At 38.3% G+C, this 9293-nt stretch overlaps 2 protein-coding genes across 4 annotated transcripts; both read left to right on the forward strand.

The window, feature by feature from the left end:
• Positions 1 to 195: 195 nt before the first annotated feature.
• On the forward strand, positions 196 to 4545 carry LOC137729290 (Transducin/WD40 repeat-like superfamily protein). Of its 2 annotated transcripts, none has more exons than XM_068468173.2 (14): positions 196 to 546; positions 639 to 701; positions 898 to 950; positions 1157 to 1237; positions 1396 to 1469; positions 2107 to 2189; positions 2285 to 2391; positions 2482 to 2624; positions 2700 to 2747; positions 2964 to 3016; positions 3121 to 3205; positions 3325 to 3391; positions 3492 to 3602; positions 4227 to 4545. In XM_068468173.2, the coding sequence occupies exons 1-14, from the start codon at positions 332 to 334 to the stop codon at positions 4337 to 4339; spliced, it is 1296 nt and encodes a 431-aa protein (XP_068324274.2). In that variant the 5' UTR covers positions 196 to 331; the 3' UTR covers positions 4340 to 4545. The 2 variants fall into 2 exon arrangements, with proteins under 2 accessions (XP_068324274.2, XP_068324273.2); XM_068468172.2 differs by having other exon boundaries at positions 208 to 546; positions 1151 to 1237.
• A 922-nt stretch (positions 4546 to 5467) lies between these two features.
• LOC137727347 (putative FBD-associated F-box protein At1g61330) lies at positions 5468 to 8346 on the forward strand. Of its 2 annotated transcripts, XR_015952645.1 has the most exons (4): positions 5468 to 6911; positions 7334 to 7498; positions 7604 to 8083; positions 8155 to 8346. XR_015952645.1 is itself a non-coding variant. In XM_068466213.2 (3 exons), the coding sequence occupies exons 1-3, from the start codon at positions 5880 to 5882 to the stop codon at positions 7976 to 7978; spliced, it is 1572 nt and encodes a 523-aa protein (XP_068322314.2). In that variant the 5' UTR covers positions 5468 to 5879; the 3' UTR covers positions 7979 to 8116. The 2 variants fall into 2 exon arrangements, 1 of the variants encoding a protein (XP_068322314.2); XM_068466213.2 differs by lacking the exon at positions 8155 to 8346 and having other exon boundaries at positions 7604 to 8116.
• The last annotated feature ends 947 nt before the right edge of the window (positions 8347 to 9293 follow it).

Consider the following 9293-nt stretch of genomic DNA (forward strand, 5'->3'; position numbering starts at 1 on the left):
AATATACCCGCGAAAGATACATATTTACACTTTGGCCCATAAAATTTCAGAAAGAATTCAAGGTAAAGTCTTCTTTTTTTTTCTTTTTTCTTTTTTTTCTTTTCAAAATAAATAATATTATCTATATTAAGAAGATAAAAGTGAGTTCAACATCAAAATAAATAAGTAATAATATAGCTTAAATTTATTTTTAACGAGAATCAAATCAACCTTACAATCAAGAGGAATACGCTAACTGTAGCCGTTCCTTAAAACTGAAGCAGCATGCCCTATTTTTGGCGGTAATACCCAGCACGCTCTGAGATAACTCATAGCTGATCAGCAAGCCTCAATGGGAGAAGAAGAAGAGCCCCAGCAGCAGCAGCAGCAGCACCAACCCAATTCGCCTTCCCCAGACGCAGAAATTACAGAAAACCCAACCCAGCAACAGCAAGAATACTCTTGGCCGGCGATTCGGTTCGATGTCCATCCGCAGAGGGCCTTCCACTTCCGCCGCCAGTTCCGAACTTCCCCAATCCCCAACAACTTTCTCAAGGGCGTCAAATGGTACTTTCCTTTTGCTTCCGCCTTACTATCCCATCATTTTTTTCATAAAAATTGTGGCTTTTTATATATGGGGTTTGATTTTTTTGGCGTAGGTCGCCGGATGGGTCGTGCTTTCTTACCAGTTCCGAGGACAACACGCTTCGGGTTTTTGCATTGTAAGTTTCGATTATTTGATGGCCTTTTTATTCTTGTTGGTGTGGATTTTGAGTAAAGCATTGCCATTTAATTTGGGTTACAATTTGGGGATTTGTTACTTGCCTTCAGTACTCAAAATGCATTTCAACAACCAACCTTTTCAGAAATCGATACCCGTGGTGTTTGCTAACTCTACTCTTGTTTGGGTTTTATCAGGCCAGATTATGGGAGTGAGAATGCTAATGGGTGTTCTGTAGCTGCTGATGAAGGTAAGTTCTTCGCCCGGAAATGTATTTGCTTTGGAGTTTATTTATTGTATGTTAATTTGCCAAAAGAAGATTTGTACCTGAAATTTTTTGTTTGGTATTGTTTGAGAACGAAAATTTTCGGGCGAGCTATGTTTGATTGGTTTTGTATTTGCATGGAAGTGTAGTCATCTTTTTAGTCCTTTTGTTTTTGTACTCTTGAGCTGCAGATTCGTATGCTGCAAACCTTGTTGTGAATGAGGGAGAGTCTGTATACGACTTCTGTTGGTACCCGTACATGTCTGCTTCAGGTACTTCTGTAACTCTTCTAATGGGGGGCCAATTTGTTAAGGTTATTCGTTATTGTGACGATGAGAATCTCAACTTGATATCCAAGATATTTACTTTAGAGTGGCTGATATGATACTGTAAGTAAAAGCTTGATTTGGAATTTTTTATGACGTTGCAGACCCGGTTACCTGTGTTTTTGCAACTACATCTCGTGACCATCCAATTCATCTTTGGGATGCTTCTTCTGGACAGGTGCTGGCTCATTATTGCAATCTTCATTATGCTAATGAAATTAGTATTTTTGTACGAGTTTTTCTATTTAAACGCCACATGTTATCTATGTCCACCGCACTTCTATCTGCACCACACTTTAAATTAAAAACCTCACAGTTTCTAAGGACACCCCACCTATCTTCCCACATTGCCACTAAACAGATATTACCACACCCACACCCACACCCACACCCACCACCGCTCCACCATCTTCCCACAACTGGCAGCGTGGAAACTTCCGTCATCTTTTTCTCTGCCAAAGCGTAGCCTCCACCAAAGACCAGCCTCTTTGAAATCAAAACCATCAATAACTCTACTCTAATCCATATACCAAAGTTCTAAGTCCATAAATCATCAAATAATCTCAAAACGCAATAAGGAAACTGTAATAATAAATTCTTGTACAATATTTTCCATATTAATGTAAAGGTGTCTGGTGTGTAAAAAGAAAAATCTTTTTGTATAGCTAACTGCTTAATATGGCATTGTAACATACCCAATTTGGCATTCCGTGTTTAGTTCACTCTTTTCCCATGTATACACAGTTCTGATGTGTATTTTTTGGGTTAATGTTTGTATATCGCATTACCACCATTATTTTGGGCTGAAATTGCAGCTACGTTGCACTTATCGTGCTTATGATGCCGTGGATGAAATCACAGCTGCTTTTTCAATTGCCTTTAATCCTACTGGAACAAAGTAAGCAATATTTTTTTCCTTTCCTTTTCAAAGGTTATACAATTCAGTTGCATGTTTTCTACGTCATTGTTATGTACTCTTCAATTGTTTCGCAGGATTTTTGCCGGATACAACAAATCTGTTCGGGTGTTTGATTTACATCGCCCTGGTAGGGATTTTGATCAATATTCTACACTTCAAGGAAACAAAGAAGGCCAAACTGGTACATGTTATCAGTTTTTATCTCTAAATTCTGATGATAAATTAAGAATCTGTGCAAGTGCACATTTCTCAGCATTTGTGTTGTGGACAGGTATAATGTCTGCAATGGCATTTTGTCCAACCCATAGTGGAATGCTAGCTATAGGTTCTTATAGCAAGACTGCTGCAATATATAGAGAAGATAATATGGAACCCTTGTATGTATTGCATGGTCATGAAGGTGGGATTACACATGTAAGTCATCGTTTCTTATTGTTCATTTCACTTTGATCATAACTTCAAAAGATGAACCAGAGCTTTTGCTTTCAGGTCCAGTTTTCGAAAGATGGAAATTATTTATATACTGGAGGCCGAAAGGTAAAATGCTTTACATGCTCCATCGTTTTTAGTTTGTCTTTTACTTTTAATTTTTCGGGAGTGCGGTTATTTTGTTGGATATACAGTAAACCAGTTCTATGTAACAACTGTCAGTTTATAATGTGACTTACATGCTTTATCTTTTACTTGGAAATTTATTAACATATGTATTAATATATTATTGTGATTGACTTTAGCTTACATAATTGCTTGAAGGATCCTTATATATTATGCTGGGATATACGCAAAGCGGTTGATGTTGTGTATAAGTAAGATATTTTTTCTTTCCCTTTCTAATTTAGAAAGCTATCTAGTCTTTTGTACGTTGGATGCCTGTTTTGCTCACGTTGTTTTACTTGCAACGTGGAATCAGGTTATATAGGTCATCGGAAGATACCAACCAACGGATTTTGTTTGATATTGAGCCACTTGGACGCCATCTTTGTACAGGCGGTCAGGTAGCATAGCTTTAAATTATGTTTAAATGTCCAAAGATGATGCCACAAACCAACTCAAAATTCCAAACCCCATGCTGGATCTGATAAATCACTTGTTTAATAATGCATATCCGTTTCAGGATGGTGTTGTGCATATCTATGATCTGCAAACTGGACAATGGGTAACAGGCTTCCAAGCGGCATTGGGTAATTCATTTCATATCCTATAAAGATTTTAAAGTGCTACTGCAATATAACTTAATCTCTTCTTTTGCTGACTCATTATTCTGTTCCGTACACCACGCAGATACCGTTAACGGATTCTCCTTTCATCCCTTTCTGCCATTGGCTACCACTTCTTCAGGGCATCGAAGATTTGTTGGTCCTGATGATGGCAATGAGGAATTGCATCTGAGTGGTACCTCCTATAACCCTAATGCTGAAAACAAATTTCCTTTTTTAGAGACACTTTTGACAAATTTCATTGTATATCCTTTCAATTTTAGTCTCCTATGCTAATCATGTTTGTTCTGTTCGTTTGTCATTTTCTCCACTCTTTTTTTTCCCAATCTGCATTGTGAAAACGACCGAGTGATTAATCATCACTTAGGAGTTAGTTTGGTGTTATTCTGATTCAAAAGGTAAAAAGTGCCACCTAGGTCATTTCTTAAAGCTTAAATATGAACTGATGTCATTATCTCCATTACGGCTGGGTAAATGGGCACCTTTGTTTTCGTATTGGACAAGTCGGGTTCTTCATTATTTACAGGCCTGCTGGTTTTAGTAACACAGACTTTTAGATGAATGTGGGGTGCTGCGATATCTGAATTGCTACTTGTCCTTTTTCCGTTGTACTCACCCAGGTGTTAGAGAATGCCCCAGTCGTCTCAGTCCCTTTAGATGACGGGAAGCTACATGATAGCAACTAAGCCGGTTTATCTGCGTTCTAATCCGAGCTACCTGCATAATTTCACTGGATAACATGAGAACATGTCATTGACTCATTGTACTAATTGAAGGTTAATTGTCCTGGGATATGCAGGTGACGAAAACTGCGCTTCTGTGTGGAGTTTCTCTGTTGCTTCAATGGTGGAGAATGATGCTGCAATGGACACCGATGATTATAACAGCCACAACCTCGACCAGCATCCCTAGTCAAAACAACCCTGCGAGCTTCCGTTACATCTAAAGATGGATTGAGACGCACATCATTTGTCTAATTGTTGTACATTAATTGAACTACAAGGTCATAAACAGTATCACTCTAATAGCAAATGTCTTCATGCCTAATGACATGTAAAACCCAAATATTTGAGCACAGTTTTGATGGCTATATGGGAAACGACGAGTCGGTTACAAAAGCTCTTTTTCTTTCTTTGCAGTGGTGGTAGAGTAGTTTCACAAGAGCCAAACAAGCTTTTAAGATGCAATTCAATTCAATGAGAATTTGTTAGACATTAAGTGCCACTTTGGGCTTATCTGAAAGTGCTTTAAAGCGTTTTTGGTAAAAATATTTTTAAAACTAATTCTTAATACATACAAGTCTTGTAGAAAACATTTCAGGTGCTTTTAGAATTTAAAAACATTTTCTTAAAAAAACATTTTAGTCATTTTCAAAACACTTCAATTGAACCCTTAATAGGGAGTCTTAACTTTCTACAAAAATGAAAAACACCATTCTTTTAAATTATTCTTTTAAGAACACAATAACAAATAGCCGATATTCAAATGTTGCGTGCTGATTTTTTTATGCTAATTTTCAACTCGATATTTACTAGCCGTTGAAAACTTATGTACCTCACAAAAGAGAGACCTTGTTACTAATGACCTGTAATACATATCTAAATGACCTAGTTGGTAATGTGATTAATGACTTACCGGTCCAATGCATATCGAACATCACTTTCTTACTAACAACTTCTAGGACATGATTCGACGTATGACAACTTGTATTCGATGCACATTGTCTCATAAACAAGCACGTGACTAGAAAATTATTTTCAATTGAAATGCCAGTATGGAAGGGCCAGTTATGTTTTCAAAGGGGAGTTAATTTTTAATTAGGGATTAAATTTTCGAAAATAATATCCACATCGAGTTAATTAGAAACCATTTTTGGAGAAATTTCAAAGTAATAACAATGGGGCCCACCGGAAAATACGGACAAATACGAAAATAAGGCATGATTTCCACTTGTCACATGTTCATTAAGCACCCAGATTAGTTCGGATAAGAGTCATTAAAAGCACAGTGTTTAAATCCAAGGGCAAATTGGACTTTTTACCTTCCATTGCCAGGCCAACCTTAACTGGGGTGTTTCTGGTTCAGTACACAGAGACACAGCCTCACCGGCTACGGGGAACACAAAACATCTAAAAAATGTGGGGTCCACAAAACAACCTGGTCTCCAAACCCTGCACGTTTGACCACGTCAGCAAATTACCACTTTACTTTTTCTGCCGGTATTTTCTTCCGTTACGGTCCAAGTGAGGAGAGAAATGGCAGGAAAGGAAAACCAGCGAAAGCTGAATCTTCACTCGCCACCCTAACATTACCTGCCCAAACACAGTGAACCTCTCTCTCTCTCTCTCCTCACTCTCTCTCTCCCTATATATTTTCACAGTCATTGGATTTTGATTTCACCTTCCTTCCTGAAGCTGCTAATTGCTCTCTCACTCATCGCGTTCCAAAAAAAATGTCCAACCAAGCAAACATCATCAAAAGGCAAAAAGTTGTCTATGGCCCCCCTCTCCCACCTCTCAAAAGACTTAGGAGAAGCAACAACTCCGATTCGAATCCTGTGGCCGGAGCCAGCTCTGGCTCTGGCTCCAGCAGCAACAAAAACGCCGTCGCGCGCGTTGGTTCGGTTGAACTGAACCACGACGTTGTTCATCACATTCTTACTCTCCTCCCCGTCGATAAGTGTATCAAGGCCCGCGGCTTGGCGACGAGATTCAAAGACTCGTGGCGCTTTGCTCGGAGACTCCACTTCGGGAGGGAGTTCGTCAAGGAGTTTAGACTTGAACCAATGGAGTTCGCCGACACAGTGGACCGTGTTTTTAGGTTCCACAGGGGACCCGAAATCAAGAGCTTCCACATCTACATCGATCCCGACCATGACTATGTCGCGCGGATCGCCTTGAAGAAATGGCTTTCCAAGTGCAAAGAGAAAGGCGTCGAAGAGCTCGATTTGGAGGTTTTCGCAATCGAACGTTTTCCTGATTACTTCGTCCCTTCGAGGGTATTGGATGTGGAGACCCTCAAAGTGTTGAAGCTCACTTTCTGCGTCTTCACACTCCCACCTCTTGGCAAAGGTCTGTCCCTCCTCACAACTCTTATTCTCACCAGAGTTAACATCATTGAACAATACCTCCAAACTATATTCAGTCACTGCCTCCTCCTCGAAACCCTGGAAATGACATGGTGTGAAGGGTTTCGAGATCTGGTGGTGTGCACACCCTACCTAAAGAGATTCCGGGTGTTGAAGATTGCCAACAGCGGCTCAAGCGTTGAAACTGTGACGGTATATGCCCCAAGTCTTCAATATTTTTTCTACACTGGACAGTTTCCTGGTTTCCAAATTATTTCGCAGCCTATGGTGCACTTGAAGCAGGCCATGATAAAGTTTAACCCGATCACAGTTTTCACAAGCTATTGGCAAATCGAAAACCTTGTTTCTGCAGTCTGCATGGTTGGGGTCCTCACAATTACCGGCACATTCCTTGAGGTTAATCCCTATTTTCTTTCTTTCAAACTATCTGTAAAGTACTATAGTGATTACTTAAATATGTAGCTAATTTTGCAAAAGAAGACTTCATTTCTACACATTAAAATCATTAAAAAAATAATTTACATATTATCACATTCACGATTTTGTGTTATTTTTGCAATGAAATGCAGACATCTGCACTTATGAACAGTGTAAAATGTCTCACATTTTTTGACAAAATAAAGTCTCACATTATTTAAAAATCGATGAAATAAAATATAATGAATAATGAAATGTTTTAGTTCTAATTACAATTGAGGCCTTTTGCCTATTGATATCATCGATTAATTCATAAATTATTTGTTCTTATTTCTTTGATTAATCAATTTATTTATTTAATGTTCTTTGTTAATTAATCTATATTTTCTTTTGTGAATTAGGGCTTGTCCCCGAGATGTGTTAATGGGCGTCTCAAGGAGAAGGATTTCAGCCTTTGGAATCTTAAAGAACTGCACCTCATCCTGCAGAAACATTGTTTCTGCAATGTCGCAGACATTGCTTGTTTTCTAAAGAAAACTCCATCCTTGGAAAGACTGTTCATTGACGTGAGTACAAACCAATTCAGTAATTATCTACGGTTTTATATAGAGGCTACTTAACATTAGTAATTGGTTAACATATTTATACATATAAACACAATTATCTTGCAGATGCGTGCCTGTAGGTTTGAGTTTAACCATGGGCCTTTCTGGGAGTTACATCTTCAGCCGCTATTGGAGACCAGCAATGTTGGCTGGTTTAAGTTTCTTACTATCATCAAAATCCATGGTTTCGCCTTCGAACCTCATCACATGTTGTTGGTGAATTTTATTGTGCAGAGGGCTATATGTTTGGAATCCCTGATTCTGATTTTTGTAAGAAATTACAGCAAAACCTCTCCTGGTTATTGGCAGAATTATAACCATTTGCAGGAATGTTTTTTCGCTTGGAGAATATCTAGCAAAGCAAGACTATCTGTATACTTTTCTGCGAATGACAGGAGCGGTGTTCATCCACAGCATTCAAGGATTTGGAAAGGACGCTGATGGCGATCAAGATGAACTGTTTTTCTGAGAGATTTGGAAGCTCCAGATTGCCAGTTTTCGAACCGATTGGTTGTTTAGTTTGCACCATAATTTAAAGCATTTTTAGTTAAGCATCCACAGAGGGGAGAACCACTAGGTTCTAATATTAAGTCTTATTATAAACAATTGCTGTTTAGATTGGTGGTTAGTTTCATAGATATTGCAGCACCATCATCCTTAACCGTTTGGTTTTTTTCAGATATGGCTGAGTCATTTCTGAGAAAAAAAACATTTAGTATCAATTTTATGTATGTTACTGTGATTTCTGTAGCAATTTGCATTGCAACTGGATTAATGTCTCTGGAATTCCGTTGAACTTTTGTTTTGAATTTTGATCTTGCTCTATCATTTCCTGTTGCTAATTTCAAGTTGAACAAGTTCATCTATAAGCATCCTATATATTTATAGTTTGCTATAACTCATAACATTGTACTTATTGAAGAAAAAATCTTTATAACATTATAGGTATTCAACAGTCGTCACTTCTGCATGCTACATATATAGAGAAAGAACGTATATCACATGCACGTACGTACGGCGTTGTAATATAGAGGTTCGCCGCTCATTTACATGGCGGTTTTATTTTTGAAACTTTCTAAGTTTAGTTAATGCATCAGCGCGTGTTAATCACGACTTCAAACTTGTATGCAAATAGCTAATTGTTTATGATTCTCACGAGATTCGGTTATTAACTAATCGTTCTAGAGCAAGATCAGATACGCATATCACACGTGTCTTGATGCTGGATTCTTGATTTTAGGTTGGTTTTCTTGATTTTAGGTTGGTTTCCAAAACGTATCCTAGTTCACTTAGGAGATATAAAATGTTACAACAATTAATAAATTCATAACGTTGATTAAATCCATATGTGGTGTTTTTCACCAATTACAAGCATCAATTTAGGGTGCTTTATATGAAATACAAGAAGGCTAAGGGCTGGTGCAACCGTGGAAGATCAGAATACCCAAATGCCCATTTGTAAAAGACAACCCAGGGCAGTAGCAGTAGCTGACTCTTTGCTGTCTAATTGGTATGAAGTAAATTAAGGTTGGATTGACATGAGTTTAAATTCATGAAGAAATGGCTAAAATCTAGGTTTGTCACGATCCGCAACCCATTCGTGCTCGTTTGGTGTCTTTTTTTTAACAAACGATATTACCTATAGGGAGGGAGCATGCTAAGTCTCACAATAGGCTAGCATTGGTGCCTTAGATGTTTTGTGGGGGGGGGGGGGGGGGGGACATCAACCTTCTTAGCATGGCTTAAATTTGATACA

This window comes from Pyrus communis, chromosome 10, assembly GCF_041283825.1.
Source record: "Pyrus communis isolate YQ-2024b chromosome 10, ASM4128382v1, whole genome shotgun sequence".
NCBI classification, from domain to species: domain Eukaryota; kingdom Viridiplantae; phylum Streptophyta; class Magnoliopsida; order Rosales; family Rosaceae; genus Pyrus; species Pyrus communis.